This window comes from Lynx rufus, unplaced genomic scaffold (genome assembly GCF_022079265.1).
Source record: "Lynx rufus isolate CCGP_SWC_20201006 ecotype Redwood Valley unplaced genomic scaffold, mLynRuf1.p SCAF_11, whole genome shotgun sequence".
In the NCBI taxonomy this organism is placed as follows: Eukaryota; Metazoa; Chordata; class Mammalia; order Carnivora; family Felidae; genus Lynx; species Lynx rufus.
In genome coordinates, this window is record NW_025814825.1 from 14,951,671 (window position 1) to 14,968,928 (window position 17,258).

The 17,258-nt window shown below is 37.1% G+C and overlaps 1 protein-coding gene across 3 annotated transcripts in view; it reads right to left on the minus strand.

Annotated features, from left to right (window-relative positions):
* Nucleotides 1-4,639: 4,639 nt before the first annotated feature.
* P4HA1 (prolyl 4-hydroxylase subunit alpha 1) overlaps nucleotides 4,640-17,258 on the minus strand; it is an 89,690-nt gene continuing 77,071 nt past the window's right edge. For all 3 annotated transcript variants that reach the window (XM_047072941.1, XM_047072942.1, XM_047072943.1), the window contains exons 11-15: nucleotides 14,698-14,751; nucleotides 11,678-11,743; nucleotides 7,760-7,828; nucleotides 7,142-7,238; nucleotides 4,640-5,729 (exon numbers count right to left, since the gene is read on the minus strand). In XM_047072941.1, the coding sequence (XP_046928897.1) occupies nucleotides 5,659-5,729; nucleotides 7,142-7,238; nucleotides 7,760-7,828; nucleotides 11,678-11,743; nucleotides 14,698-14,751 (357 nt within the window). In that variant the 3' untranslated portion in view covers nucleotides 4,640-5,658. The remainder of the gene's footprint in view (nucleotides 5,730-7,141; nucleotides 7,239-7,759; nucleotides 7,829-11,677; nucleotides 11,744-14,697; nucleotides 14,752-17,258) is intronic.

Sequence of the window (17,258 nt, forward strand, 5' to 3'; positions counted from 1 at the left end):
TCTGTTGTTTTTGGATGGAATGTTCTGTATATATGGGTAAACTCCATTTGGCCTAATGTGTCATTTGATGACACTTGTTTCCTTATTGTTTTTCTGCCTGGATGATCTATCCATTGATATAAATGGGGTGTTAAAGTCCCCTACTATTATCTTATTACTGTCAATTTTTCCCTTTATGTCTATTAATATTTGCTGTATGTACTTGGGTGCTCCAATATTGGGTGCATAGATATTTACAATTGTTATATTCTCTTGTTAGATTCTCTTTATCATTATTAATGGTCTTGTCTTTTGTTATAGTCTTTGTTTTAAAGTCTATTTTGTCTGATAAAAGTATTGCTACCCTGGCTTTTTCCCCCTTCTATTTGCATGCAGTACCTTTTTCTATCCTTTCACTTTTAGTCTGTGTCTTTAGTCTTAAGCGTGGCTCTTGCAGGCAGCATACAGATCTTGGGGTTTTTTTTGTTTTGTTTTTTTTGTTTTTGTTTTTTTTTATCCATTCCACCACTCTATATGTTTTGATTAGACCATTTACATTTAAAGTGATTTTTGATAAGTATGTTCTTATTGCCATTTTGTGAACTGTTTCCTGGTTGGTTTTATAGTTCTTGTTGTTCCTTTCTTCTCTTGCTTTGTGATTGATGCCTTTCTTCAGTGTTATTTTTGGCTTGCTTTCTCTGTATTTTTTGTGTATCTGTCACAGATTTGGGGTTTGTGGTTACCATGAGGTTCATATATAACATCGTAAGCATATGTGTGTATGTATTGTTGATGGCTAAGTTTGAATACATTCTAAAAGAACTCTTTTTAATTATTTATTGCTTGTTTATTTACTTGTGAGGGGAGGGGCAGAGAGAGAGAGAGGGAGAGAGCAAATCCCAAGCAAGCCTCACTCTGTCAGCATGGAGCCCAATGTGGAGATCTCTGAACTGTGAGATCGTGATCTGAGCCGAAACTAGAAGTTGGACACTTAACTGGGCCACCCATGTGCCCCCTAAAAGAACTTTTTTATTCTTCCCATGTTTTCTGTGTGTGTTGTCATAGTTTACATCTTTTTATTCAGAAGCTTCTTCTAATTATGACCTTTTCTTTCACATGTAAAGAAGTTCCTTCAACATTTCTTCTAAGGCCAGTTTAGCAGTGATAAACTTTTTTAAAAAATTTGTGACATTTTTTAATGTTTATTTTTGAGAGAGACACAGCATGAGTGGGGGAAGGCAGACAGGGAGATGGAATCCGAAGCAGGCTCCAGACTCTGAGCTGTCAGCATAGAGCCCAATGTGGGGCTCGAACTCACAAGTGGTGAGATCATGACCTGAGCCCAAGTCAGATGCTTAATCAACTGAGCCACTCAGACGCCCCCCAAATTTATTTATTTTTGGGAAAGCGTGAGTGCAAGTTGGAGAGGGGCAGAGAGAGAGGGAGAGAATCCCAAGCAGACTCTGTGTTTAATCCCATGAACCATGAGATCATGACCTGATCCAAAACCAAGAGTTACCCAGGGCACCCCACTAGTGATAAACCCTAAATTTTGTCTAGGAAACGTTTCTCCAATTCTGAATAATCGTCTAGTCTTGGTTGCAGGTTTTTTTCCTTTCAGCACTCCCTTCTAGCCTACAAAGTTTCTGCTGAACTCTGCTTCCTGAACCTAGATGTGTTTCCTTCCTCAGGTTAGGGAAGTTTTCTGCACCTTATTCTTTTCTCCTGTTGGGATCCCTATAATGTATTTGCTTGATGTTGTCCAAGAGATCCCTTAACCTATCCTCATTTTTAAAAATTGTTTTCTCTTGGGGTGCCTGGATGGCTCAGTTAAGTGTCCAAATCTTGATTTCAGCTCAGGTCATGATCTCACAATTTGAGAGTTCAAGCCCCACATCAGGCTCTGTGCTGACAGCGTGGAGCCTGCTTGGAATTTCTCTCTCTCTCTCTCTCTGTTCCTCCCCCGCTTTGCTCTCTCAAATAAACCTCAACATTTTTTTCTTTCTTTTGCTCTCCAGCCTGATTGCTTTCCATTACCCTTTAAGATCACTGATCCAGGGGCACCTGGGTGGCTCAGTCGGTTGGGCGTCTGACTTTGGCTCAGGTCATAATCTCACAGTTTGTGAGTTTGAGCCCCATGTTGGGCTCTTTGCTGATACCTCGGAGCCTGGTGCCTGCCTCAGATTTCTGTCTCCATCTCTCTGCCCCTTCCCTGATCACGCTCTGCTGTCTCTCTCAAAAATAAGACATAAAAAATAAAAAAGAGATCACTGATCCATTTTTCTGCATCTGCTAATCTGTTGATTCTTTTGTGTATTTTTTTCAGTTATTGTATTCAACTGATTGGTTCTTTTTATATTTTTCTTTGTTCAAGTTCACACAGAGCTCTTCTGTTCTCTCCAGTGTAGTGAGCATCTTTATGATCATTAAACTGTTTATCAGGCATATTGCTTATCTCCATTTCATTTAGTTCTCTGAAGTTTTGTCTTGTTCTTTTATTTGAAACACATTTCTCAGTCTCCCTATTTTGCTCAACTTACTGTGTATATTTCTATGAATTAGGTGGAATAGCTACTTCTCCTAAACTCAAAGGAATGGTCTTGTGTATGGTCATCCCATGTAGACTATGTGTACCTGGTGACTTTGGTTTTCTGGCTGAAGCAATGGCTGGCATAAGCTGGGGATGCTAGGTCTGTCCTTATTGGATGGCCAGAGCTAAAATGGGCGTAGTCTGGGGTGGTGCCTGAGGTCTCTGGGCAAAGGGTACATTGATGGGGCACAAGTTGGGGAATCTGTTGTGCTCTGTGCAGAGAGCACCCTGGTGGGGTAGCTAGAGCCAAGGTTGGGTGTGGGCTGGGGGTCCTGGGGGCACTCCACAGAGGGTGTGCCCTGGCAGGTGAGCTGTAGCTGAAGTGGGTATGGGCTGGCATGGTCCTGGGGCTCTTGGTGCAGAGGACACCCTGGCAGGACAGCTGAAACTGAGGTGGGTTCAGGCTGGGGTGCCCTGAGGTGCTCAGTGCAGGGGGTACCCTAGAGAGGCAGTTGTTGCTGAGGCAGGGTGTGGGCCTGGGGGTTCCAGGGCATTCCACATAAGGGTACCTTGAAGTGTTGGGACCAAGGTGGGCATGGGCCAGGGGGTCCTGGAGTGCTGTGCCATGGGTGCCCTAGCAAGTCATCTGGAGCCAAACTGGGCAGATTTGGAGTATTCTGGGGTTCTCTGGGCCTGTGTCACCTTGCTAAGATGGCTGGAGCTATAGTGAGCACTCACTAGGGGTTTCTTTGTGTGTGCCCAATCTTGGCTCCACCTGGGGCTGCCTTGGTGGGATATCTGGGGCTGGTGTGGGCTAGAGGCCTAGGTCTCACTAAGGTAGTAGGCCTGCTACTCCCATCCATGCTATCAAAGTAGAGGGAGAACATAAACCATGGCACTTGCCAGTCCCTCTAATCCAGAGACTGTTCCAGCAGCTCTCCTACCCTTTGGCAGGGTCCTTTATATTCTAGTTGCTCTTTTAAATAATTACTTAGAGGAAGAGTATGTGTGGAAGCAGGGGAAGGGCAGAGAGAGAGAATCCCAAGCAGGCTCTGTGCTGTTAGTGCAGAGTCCGACATGGGGTTCAATCTCATGAACTGTGAGATTGGGACCTAAGCCACTCAAGTGCCCCTTTAGTTGCTTTTGTAAACCATGCCGTTTTTTTTTCCTGTGTCCCAGGGCATCCAGGGTTGGTATGTAGCCCTCATTTATTTTAATGTTCACCACAAGAAAAAAAATTGCAATGACCACCGGACTCAAAGCTTTTTACTGGATTTTTTTCCTCCTTTCCATTTGGAAAGAAAAATGGTAACATTGGAAATGTGGGAGGGTTCTGTAAGATCTAATACTGAAAAGAGTTTACTGGTCCCCATAGAGAGTCTAGGTTGAATATAATGAGGAAATTTGTAAGAGTATGTCATTGCTTCCGAAATATATATTACTTTTATTCTATTTGCTAAAACACATAAGGTAAGAAAGGTTAGTTTCCATTCATTGAACTCCCATTTTATTTCTATCCTTTTGCATTTACATTGCTTCTAACAGGATTTTTTAAAATCATGTATAAAAAAATCTAAGTAAATTAAAGTACTAAAGGTCATTTCCAATATTTCTTACTAAAATAGCTGTGGTGAAACAAAGTATTTGGGAGAAAGGAATTTCACAGTTGATTTAATACCTTCTTACCCAAACAACCAAGCTCTTCTTTAAATATTTAAATAGTGCATAAAGGATAAAGAGCCCTTGTATGAATTAAGATTCACCATAAGAAATGTAAAAGGTTAGTTTTAAGGGTCAACTGATACACTTCTTTGGGTTCATGGCTTTATATTATACCACACTTTTGGATAAGAGAAAGTCTTAAGTACCATTATTATAGTAACCTTATAACCACAAGTTGTAGAGCTTCTTTTGAAGGAAACATATTCTGATTGATTGAATGGCTGAAAGTTCAGAGTTCTACCATAATAGTGTGACATGAAAGTGAATGAAAACCAAAGGGATAGATCTAAGTCCTCTGTATTAAAAAAAAAAACAAAAAACACACACACACATCCATAGAAATCACCTGTTGTCACTAGAGTATGCATTCACATTCAAATAAGAAAAATACCACACAGAACACAGAAACATTTTTAAAAAAAGATTTAAGATCATAAATAGGTCATTGTTGTCACAACACATTTCAGAAGTGGAAAAAAACAGACATTTTGGCTTTTTTTAGAAAAAAGATTCTTCTTTTTTTTATCAATTCCCTCATCATTAAAAGGACTTGTACATTTTAAAATTTCCAGTCTCCTAAGGCACGATATTTATTTTATCAGAACGCCAATATCATCACCCTGCTATAGCAGGAATAAGAGGCAAGGTATTAGCATTACAAAAAACAGCAAATTTTATGGACAAAATCATTAGTCATTTAAGGGAGAAATAAATAAAATGATCATTTTAGTTAAGAAGGCCCACTGTTGTTATATAGGGCTTTGCAATAAAAAACCTTTTTAATCAAATTATTTTAACTCAAGCAGATTTGATTCACCACAGAGGAGCTGTGAGAGAAGAATGGGATTGGTAAAATACAGTATACTTTCTTTAAAAAGATTTGAGAGGAAAAAAATCAACTTAGAATAGCGTATGGAGGGGTAAACATCAAATGGAACCCAGATTAGAGGTCTAGTTTACTCCTAGTCTTTAGGCAGATCCAGAAAATAAGACTAGGTAAATGTAATACCTAGGTCCAAACTATAAGGCTTATAATCACATGGCCCATTCTAGCCTACCCCCTACCAACTGAGATGTAGTGAAATACTATAATCAGATGCATAAAGTGTTTTTTTTATCCAACCAAGAAGTTCTTTAAGATAGAAATGTAAAAATTCCTTATTTTTTAACTCTACCTTGCTTTATCCTCTGTGATACCAACTGAACTTTAAAGGTTTATATGTACAATATGGTGATTTAGTGTTACTTTTAAAAGGAAAAAAACCCCACAAAGTTAGTGATTGTCCACAGATGAAACATGGGATGAGGTTCATGACTGAAACCAATCATGGAGTGTTAGTCAATTGTAAACTCTTGAAAGTTAAGACTGGGAAATGTGCATATCAGACACATTAGAGTATAGCAGGAGAGGAAGGGAAGCCTATTTGTCATTCCAATTCTGATAAGGTGCATGGTCTTCGAAATTCTTGTCCACGTTCATGGAGCCATTTATTAGATACTGTGAGAGAAAAAAATACATTAATATTCTCCACTATCTAAAGTTTAATTCACTTGTAAGAACTAGGCCTATAACAAAGTTTCTACACGAGCTAAAAGTTCAAGACCAAAATAAGATGAAGGCAGATGGTACCTAGGCACTCTATTTAAAAAAAAAAAAACCCACAAAACTTCGCTAAATGTTGGAAGCACATGAGAGTCTATGTATGTGCATTTCCTAAAGTTTCTGATGTTTAATGTAAATCTTGAAATGAAATGCAATTGGAATGAAGATGTAGGTAGAGACAGAACATTGTTTTAACTGTTTGCAAAAATACTATCACTAATACAGGGACATTTTAGAGATGAACACAAAGCCTCCAACGGACAGGAACAATTCTACAATCAATCACTATTATGTGCTCATTAAATTTCCTTGATTCCAAGATACTGCTTTTTAATGTAACTCAAACAGAATTTTCTACTCCTTCTTTATCATAGAACCCAATCGATGGCTTCAACGTGTACAAAGTAAACTAGGACCCATAATTACTCTTATCTTTCTCAACTCCTATATCCCATCTATCATTCATCAAAGCCTGCCACTTTTCCTTATATATCTCTTCTGTCTCTTTACTCTCCAATCCTTTTGCTACTACCATAGTCCAGGTTTTCATCATCACCCACTTAGGCAATGTAAGAGAGCCTTCTAAACTGATCTCTCCTCCACTAGCCTCATTCTAGTCCAGTGATTCTCAAACATAATCATCAAAGAAGATTTTTAAAATCCTAACAATCAGGTGTCACTCCTTAGTCCTGCTATGTCTGAGACAGTAGCCACTAGACACATGTGGCTACTAAGTACCTGAAAGGTGGCTAGTGACACATATTGAAAAGGATTTATGGGGTTAAATAATATGTATAAAAATAAATTCACCTGCTTCTATTTCTTTATGACTGGCCACATTAAAAACTAGCATGACCCTGACCCTGAGTGCCTCTCTAGCCTCACACTAGTCCTGGCCCTGGTCCCTAACATGCCTGGAAAACATACGGCTCTCTCTTCAAGACCAAATTTTAAAATTAAGCTTTGAAGAAGCCTCCCAACTATAAGGAGTCCTCATCTTCTGTATACATCTCTGTATTAGTGTGTACTACACTATATTCTGATTTATCCATTAGTGTGTCTCAGACAACCGTACACTCCTTGAGGGAAAGATACTGTCTTCTTCAACTTTGAGTCAAGAAGCGGGACTACTGTTAAAATCTGTCATCGGAATTCTGATCTATTGAAAGTAAATTTATATTAAAATCAGAAACTTGGTTGGTTGAATCCCTTTCAATGTTAGGAGTTTTGTTTTCTTTTTAAGATATAGACTACCCTAATTTCAAAATATGAGACAAAAGTCAAAAGAGAATATAGGAAATATTTACCCCATTTGTTTCCAACTAGCACTGGACAGGCCGCATGCCGTGTACTGTAATCTCCTTCTCCACTGGCAAACAGATTATACCAGAAAACAGCAGTTCCCTGTGGAGAATAATACAAAATTATCTCCAAATAAGATATAGGTTATCACTTTTTGTAGTAATTAAATTTTCCTCTGTTCCTGTGGAAGTACTCCTCCATGGCAGCATTATATCTTCCCTAATAAAATTCTGAAAATATGACTAAATCATTTACAAAATTTTGGTGATCACATGAAAATGTCAATACCACAAAGCTGCCTGACAAAGGGGATTTGCCAAAACAAAGCTAACAAATCTTACAGTAGTAAGATGGAGGTTCCATCATATGGAACCCATTTTAGAAATGCAAACTTTTGAGTACTAATCCTTGGTTGTTCATTATTTCTAGGTAATCATTGTAAAGTGTACCATAAAGATATTTAAAATTTTACCTAGTATACTTAAGGACCTTAAGGACTACATTATCTCTATCTTTAAAAATGTTATTAATTAGACCGTGAAACAAAGGTGCATCTCTTCCTTAGGGAAAAAAAAAAAAAAAACAGACCCACAAAATTATAATAACAAATGAACCTAGTTTACCTTTTTGGGCCAAACACTAGCTCCTACTTCAGGAAAAACAGTGGCTCCTCCTGCTGACACATCACTCATCTATAAGAATTGCAGACAGTATTATCAGAAGCACTGGTATAATAAAGTTAAATATGCCATTGTGAGGAAGGCATGATACTGCAGAGAATATGAGAACATCTGGACTTCTATTTACATAGATAGTTTGTGCAGGCTATTCAGGTTTTATTTATTTATTTATTTATTTATTTTATTTATTTCTTACTTACTTACTTACTTATTTGAGACAATGCGAGTGAGGGAGCAGCAGAGAGAGAGAATCCCAAGCAGGCTCCATCCACACTGTCAGTGCTCAGCCCAATACAGGGTTCAAACCCACGAAACTGTGAGGTCATAGCCTGAGTCGGACGCTCAACCAACTGAGCCACCCAGGTGCCCCCATGCTACTCAGTTTTTAAACAAAAAAAGATGCTGTTCTATTCTAGGTTTATATACTTATATTTTAAAAAAATGATAAAGTCAGGAAGGGAGATAGGGACGTCTTTTATAGCTACTTCTTTATAGCCAGAGGTAAAAAAAAAAAAAAAGAGGATTTAAAATCAAATCAAGTAATACAAGGGTATAATTATGTATTTATTGCACTAGAATATAATCTCCATGGGGGCAGGAATTTTCATCTATTTTGTTCATTGCTCAGCTTTAATGTGTACAGTATTTATAGCAGGTGCTCCTACTGGGTATTTACCCAAAGAAAATGAAAACACTAATTCAAAAGGGTGTAGGCACCCTTATGTTTATCGCAGCATTATTTACAACAGCCAAATTATGGAAACAGCTCAAGTGTCCACTGATGAAAGGATAAGGAAGATGTGGTCTATAGATACAACGGAATATTATTCAGCCATACAAAATGAAAGCTTGCCATTTGCAACAACATGGATGGATCTAGAGAGTATTATGTTAAGCAAAATAAGTCTGCCAGAGAAAGACAAATACTGTATGATTTCACTCATATGTGGAATTTAAGAAACGAAACAAAGGAACAAAAGAGACAAACCATGAAACAGACTTCTAACTGTAGAGAACAAACTGATGATTTACCCATCCATCCCCCTTCCACTCTGGTAAACAGGTAATGGGGATTTGGGAGTGCACTTGTGATAAGCACCAGCTGTTGTATGTAAGTGTTGAATCACTAAATTGTAGAGCTGAAATTAATATCACACTGTATGTTAATTATACCAGAATTAAAATTTGGAATTTTTAAATGTAAAACACAAATCTTCCAAATTAAGGGATCACATGGACAAAATGAGACAGGAAACCTATCATGCAGTGAAGATTTTTTCACAAGCAACGTAAGTAGAACATATATACAAAGATTGTATCACAAAGCAAAGCCCAACTGTGCTATATCCAAGAGTCACATCTAAAACAAGAAGCCTTGAAACAAAAAGATTGCCAGGCAAATGCTATACCAAAGAAAATACAGTTTGATCTTAATATCGAACACAGTTTAAATAAAAATAAAAGCACTGAGATAAAGAAGGATATTGTACTATGATGAATACATCCACTGGAGCAAAGAGCTAACTTTGAAGAAATGAAAAAGTTGTGCTAAATGGACCATGTAGGACAATACTTAAACAATGGCAGGGGGTGGGGGGCAAAATTACTGATCTAATCAAAATGCTATATAGTTAAGATAGAATATAATAATCAAACATATAATCTAATGTTCAAATAATCTAATATTTATGGATATTGGACCAAATAATGTATAGCATCAATATTCATAAAAGCAAAAAAAATGTTTAATGTCTCAAACATCAGAAGAGATGACCAACTTCTCTAATAATACAAACTAAAACCACAATAACTGCCAATATAATAAGTGAAAGATGTGCAGACCAAAAGGTTAACAAACATATCACACTTAAAGGTAGGATATAAATTGGTACAATTATGGAGAATTCACTTCTAAAAACTATACAAGATTTCACAGCATGAATTTTGTATAATGTATCATCGTCTCTCCTGGTTTTCCCTTTGTAATAATTCTCTCTCATCTTTAACATTATTATGTCTCAAATTCTTTTTTAATCCTAAATCCTTTTTATTACAGTGCTTAATTCCTTTTTTTATGGTATCTTAAATCTTTTTAGAAACAGATAAGGTTGTAAGAGGGAAGGAGGGTGATGAGGTAGGAAGGTGAAAAGGTGGATTGCAAAGAGGGAAGGAGAGAGAGAAGAATGGAAGAAATAAAGTAAAAGACAAATAGGGAAGGTAGCAGGAAGCAATGAAGCAGGAAAATGAGACTGAGCAGAGATACACAAATTTTGGTAGGGAGTGAGATAAACAGCAAAAAGAGATGCCATTTTCCTATCATTCAAATGGGTTAGGGGGTGGACAAAACAATGAAATAAGCAAAATTTATGTCTAGACTTAAAATTCATCTTTTGAAGTTAACAAAGGTTACAACATTGTAGAAGGTTATATTTTCCAAATATACTATTTCCCAGTATTCCCTGTCCTACATGTTCTGTTTACGTGACACTGACATTCTTATTGAGTGGTAGGGTCCATGTCTCCTCCCCTTGAAACTTGGCAGATCTTTGTAATTGCCTTGATTAATAAAAGCCAGGAGAAGTGACATTATTTGACTTCTCAAGGTAGGTAATAAAAATGCCATGCATTTCAGCCTTGCTTTTTTGCAGAGATACTTGCTCTTGCAATCTAGTCACCATGCTGGGAAGAAGCCCAGACCACATGCAGGTACTCTGGCCAAAGCCAGCCTCAACCTTCAAGATGACCCCAGTGCCAGTCATCAACTGACTACAGATGCATGAATGATCCACAGCAAGAACCAGGAGTGAAGCCCACCTTACAACCATGAGACATAAAAAGTTATTTTAATCTATTCAGTTTTGGGGTGATTTGTTATGCAACAAAAGATAAACTTTGGTCATAATATTTGCCCCAGTTAATTTTTTTATATGTTTAAGTATATAAAGAATTTTAAAGTTTATTTCTTTTGGGAAAGAGAGAGCGTGCAGGTGCACGAGCAGGGGGGCAGGCAGAGATTCCCAAGCAGGGAACTCACAATGAGGGACTTGAACTCACCAACTGTGAGCTCATGACCTGAGCAGAAATCAAGAGTCAGACTCTTAACCAACTGAGCCACCAGGTGCCCCGGTATATAAACAATTTTAAAAATAATGATCATACTGTTTTGAAATTTTACTAAACAATGTGAAAATGGTTACCCTTAATGGGGCTTCCAGGATGCTATAATGTGCTCTCTAGATTTAGCTGCTTACACCAGATGTATTCACTTTGTGAAAACTTATCAGGTTATAGTACTTAGGATTTGTATACTTTTCTTATATGTATCAATAAAAAATTCAAAAGGAAAGTTTATTAAATGTGTGTGAATATATACAGAGATGCCTATATACACATCTGAACAGTCCATACACCAAAATATCCACAATGATTGTCTCCATATAGACTGTTAGTAATATTAATTTTTTTATATTTTTAAGTTTATTTAATTAAAGAGAGAGGGAGAGAGAATCCCAAGCAGGCTCTGCACTGTCAGCGGAGAGCCCAATATGGGGCTCAAACTCACAAAGCGTGAAATCATGACCTGAGCCAAAATCAAGAGTCAGATGCTCAACAGACTGAGCCACCCAGGTGCCCTGAGACTGTTAGTAACTTTAACTTTTTTATTCAGGTTTTAATATTACTATCTGAAAAAGTTACAAATGCAAAAACCCTCCACTTACTCAGTTGTAAAAACTTTAAATTAGGATGTTAAATAAGAGCTAAGGAAAACAGACATCTGAACATCAAAATAAACATCATGTGATAAAATCCCAACTTACAAATTTTAGCAAAAAAAATTTTTTTTTTTTAGCTATAACTTACATAAAACAGCCATGTAGCAATTCTATTTCCTGTCCCCAGCTCTTTGAAAGCATCTGGTTCATCTTTCTGTGAATAAAACACAACAAATTCAATGGTATAAAATTCAGGAATGCAAATTATCCAGTGGCACTAAATACCACTAATATGCTTAAGGGTATGCCAAAAAAACCCAAAAGGTTCATTTATAATGTCTAGTGCATGATATACAGCAAGCACTCAAATACTTGTTGGTTGTTGATTCAGATTGTACAGTGAATACTTTTGATAAGACCACTGGGGGTAGGGGGGACCTATATTTATTAGCCTAAATAACAAAAATCAGTATCTACTATCCACAGATTATTAATTAATGCCTATAGTTTTAGCTTCCAAAGGGGCAGGGGGGAAAGAGCCTCTTAGCTACATTCATGAACTCTATTCTCTGCAGGTAAAGAATTTACCTTGAGATTTAAATTGAACTCATGGTCCATTCAAATGTTTACTGCTACTATGCTTGTCATTCTTTTGGACAGTCAGCACTTTAATCTGGCTGGACAATTCACATCTAGCTATTTAAATCTAAATTAAAATACAATACAGTGTCTTGGCAGTTATCCCAGAAAAATGAAAATGTATTTTTCACACAGAAATTTATACACATCTTTATTGGTAATAGCCCCAAACTGGAAACTACCTTACTGTCCTTCAAAGAATGAACAATTAACCAACTGTGGTGTGTCTATACTGTGAACTCCTACTGAGCAATAAAAAAGAACACACTACCGACACATTCTTTAAGAACTCCACTAACCTCAGAGGAATTATGCTGCTGAGTGAAAAGAGATACATACTGCATATAACATCTATATAACATTTCTGAAATGATAATTACAGAGAAGAACAGATTAGCAGCTACCAGCAGTTAAGAGATGGGAAGCAGAAGGGCATGTGCAGCTATAAGAGCAGGACTGTAAGGGAGTCTTGCAGTCATGGTGCAGTTATGCATCCTGATTGTGTGGTACTTTCACAAAGTTACACATGTAATAAAACTGCATAGGTACACACACAATTAGTGCAAATAGAACTGGTGAAATATGAAATAGCTCTATGTCTTGTGCCAATGCTTATTTCTTGGTTTTGATAGTCAACTACAGTAATGCAAGATGTTAACATTGGGGGAAGCTGAGGGAAGGGTTCATAGGACCTCCCTGTACATTTCCTTGCAACTTCCTAGGAATCTGTAATTATTTCAAAATAAAAAACTAAGAAGAAAATTTAGTTGCACTAGTGTCAGAGTTTGAACTGTACTCTTTCACATCATTCAAGACTCTCAGACATTTTTCAATAATTGAAAAAAGAAGGGAAAGACTAAAAATATATTCCTTGCTGGCCTACATAGAAAAAGAGTACAATTCTGGGATTTAAGCTAGTCAAGCGCCATGACACAATATAGGCTGTTTTCCTTCAAAAAAATGTACTCTTATTTTAAAATGACAGTAGATCAAGAAGTTTATTAAAATGCCCGAGACAGTTCTTAGAATTCATGTATTTATGATAAAGCTTAATGAGGACTTGTATACTTGTATAATGTATAATTTATAGCTTAATGTGAAAAAAGTAAGGTTAATATTTATTAATCTTAAGCAAGAGTAGTACTTGGTAAAGGACAGCTTTTTAGCAAACTGCTTTCATATTATATATTCTCCAGTGTCTCTCTACATCTGTTTTGTATTTTTTATCTTGTCTCTTAATGTATTCTTATAATTTCTTCAGATTTACCAATTCATTCACTAATGCACTTCAACTGTCTGTTTTTTAAGTTTATTTATTTGAGAGAGAAAGCATGAGTGGGGGAGGGGCACAGAGAGAGAGAGAAGGAGAGAGAGAGAGAGGAGAGACAGGATCCCAAGCAGGCTCTGCACTATCAGCACAGAGCCCAATGTGGGGCTTGAATCCAGGACCCATGAATTCATGACCTGAGCCGAAGTCGGATGCTCAACCAACTGAGCCACCCAGGCGCCCCTCTCTAATCTGTTTTAATTTATCCAAACTTTAAATTTTCAACAATTACTTTTTTCTACCTAGAGCTTCTATTTGTTTTTCAAATATGTTAAATCATTTTGAGAGTTTATTAATTTTTATCCTTTTATTTTTAAAACTACTATACAGTTATTTTATATTCTCTGATTATTCAAGTACCTAACATCCTGGGGCTTCTAAATCTGTTGGTCACTTTAGTCTCACCAATGGTGTCTTATTACCTGTTGTTTTTTTTTTAATGAGTTTGTATTTGGCTGACCTTAATCTTTAAAACTCTTGAGGTACTAGAATAAAGATGCCTGTCTTCAGGGAGGACATGAGTTTGTCTCTGCCAGGTACCAAGAAGCACTACCTAAATGAACAACTTTAATTTCTCCTCTTTCAGGGTAGTGAAATTCAAAATAAGGTTCACGTGAGAGGAGGCCTAGGCTTTCAAACTCCCAGAAGAGGCTCTCATACACATTCCATGCCCACCTGGATGATGAGAGGCAACTCTCCTTAAGGCTCCTGACTCCAAGCAGATTCTTTTCAAGGCTATTCTTTCTTTCTCTGAGGGTATAATCCTTTTGGAGATTCAGGTTTTATGCATCGGTCTCAAGTTCAGTAGCCTGCACAGTGGCAGGTCCTCTCACACAGCCATCAATCCTCAAAGCTCTAGATTCCTGGAGACAAATGCTTTCAGCTTCAGCTTTTTTGGCCCAGCCCCCCTTTAACTCTAATTTTAGTTTCTAGGTTTTCTTTGTTCATTTTGGGAATTGGAAATTTCCTTTACTTTCTTCCAGTCTCAGCAATGCATTTAAAAGTATCCTAAATTTTTTTTTTAACATTTAGGGGTTTTGTTTTGTTACTGCTAAAAAGGTTTTATAGAATGTCTATTCCACCATGCTTCCACAAATTGCAAACAGGCTATGAATTTTTACTACTAAAAGAACAGACTTAACATGTCATGCCTAAGCTTCAGTTAGAACTCCTACATTCTCCGTTTGTTTTTTTAAACTTACCCGTGCAAAATCAAAATGGGGTTCATATTGTCCTCCAACTCCATAATTTGCTACCTGAAGAAGAAGAAGAAAGCATGCATTAAAAAAAATCAAGATTACTATTCAAAAAATCTGTAAGTCCTATTTTGGCCTCTTACATGATATGGTTAGGTACTTCTAGAGTAATTAGAAGCAAAGCAGTTGAAATCAACGACAGTTCCTAAGGAACCAAGGATAAAAAACTAAGGATAGCTACTATATATTTAAGAACCTTAGTTAATATACCTTCTTTTAGCAAATTTTGAGGTACATGTTTTCCTCTAATATATAACTTAAACTAAAATTTGAATCAGAATTTTTAAATGTTTAGAATTAAAATATTATAGAATTAGAGTTTTGAGATTTCTATTATTAATTTTTACTAAACACTTTTCTTTGGAATTTAAATCAAGACTCATGTTTTCCAAAGCCCCAAAATCTGGGAAACTCCCAATCAATTTTAATAAAATATCTTCCTACAATTTTAATCGGCAATGACAATGTCCCAGTGGGAAGCAGCAAAAGAGAGTAAAAAAGTGGTCTGAGTTTAAATTCTAGCTTTCTTAGTTACAATATATGTAATTCTGAATACAATCTCAGTTTTCTTATTTATAAATTAAGGAGAATGATGCCTTCCCTTAGCTCCCTCCTTGTATCCCAATATGACACAATAAAAGGAGAATGTAATTTAAAGAGCACTACCAATGAAATGAAAGAAAAACATAATTAAAAGAGTGTTGCCCACAGCAAAGTCCAAGTCCTATGTGAATTATTATTACTCTGGATATTTTACTCCTTATATTGTAGACACATTGGGTTGAATCAACCTATTAAGTAAAACTGTATCACATAGCCTGAAAGATCCTGTGAGGGTTAGGCAGATGAGAATAAACACAGATCAGGAAAGAAAAAGCTACATACAAGACCTTTTAGTAATATAATGAATACCAAGGAAATTGTAGATTACCATGGAATAAATGGCAACTTAACTAAGCAATTTAAATATAGGCAATCCTGATTTTGCACAGTTCCAAAAGGCACACATCTAATGGTTTAGCTACTCATTAACACCAGAGTTCCAACAACATAGTTTAAATTTCAGTCACCAAAACATATTGACTACGAGTAATTGCATAAAGTACAAATGTTGCTGCTAGCACTTTAGTCCACAAATTACAATGTAAATAACAGCTGCACATCATGATGAATGACCAATCATATCACTTCTTTCAAAGTCTATCAGTGATTGGTCACTGCACATCTGTTAATTCATGCACAGACACCAAAGTATGTAGTTGTGTTGCCTCCTTATCTCCCAGTGAAAACTCATGTGATAGTTTACAAAAATGAATAGCTGGAAGAGGCAAAATGGCTAACAAAGACAATGTACAGCAGAAAAAGGGAAAGTAATAATGCTTTAAGTAAAATTCAAATCAAACTTAAATGGTGATATAGAAAAAAAATGACAAGGGGAATGCTTCCACTTGTGCAGGTCAAGAAACTCTAGCTATGCAGCCAGAGGAATGTGGTGAAGGCAAACTTACCAATATAAGGAAAGTGATTGTGATGAAAAGGATAAAGATGTCTTGGAGGAAGGAAGAAATGATGTTGGAAAAAAAATCTTTCAACCCACTGCACTACCCAGGTGCCCCAAATTTCACAATAAGAAGGAATGTTTAAACTATCCTTGATAAGTGTTTACCAAGATATAAAGCACTGTAATTCTCAATATTCACAATAAAGATTACCCAGACAATTCAATAGGGAAGAGTAGTTTTTAAATACATGGTGCTGGTGGGGCGCCTGGGTGGCTCAGTCGGTTAAGCATCTGACTTCAGCTCAGATCATGATCTCGCTGTCCGTGAGTTCGACCCCCGCATCAGGCTCTGTGCTGACAGCTCAGAGCCTGGAGCCTGTTTCAGATTCTGTGTCTCCCTCTCTCTCTGACCCTCCCCCATTCATGCTCTGTCTCTCTCTGTCGCAAAAATAAATAAACGTTTAAAAAATTTTTTTCAAAAATAAATAAATGTTAAAAAAAATTAAATACATGATGCTGGGACAATTGAATATCCACATGAAAAGAATGAAGTTGGACCTCTACCTCATATACAAAATTGACTCAAAATAGATCAAAGACCTGAACATAACAGATAAAACTATAAAACTGTTAGGAAAAAACACATGTATAAATCTTTGTGACCTTGCATTAGGCAATAGTTTCTTAGATATCTAAAGCACAAGCAACCAGGGACTTCTGAGGAAGATGGCAGAATATGAGGATCCTAGGCTCACCTTGTCCCACGGGCACACCTAGATAATATCAAAATCAGTGTAAATAACTCAGAAAATGACCCAAGGACTGGCAGAACAGACTCTCCACCGTTAAATGTAGAGAAGGGGACACATGGAAGAGGGTAGGAAGGGCTGAGATGTGGTAGGGAGCCAAAAAGACTGTGAGACTGCCTGTGGGAGGGAGGGAAGCAGTGGAGTGGAGAGGGGAGAGGAGCAGACCTCCACACCAGGCACCCCATGCATACGGGGCC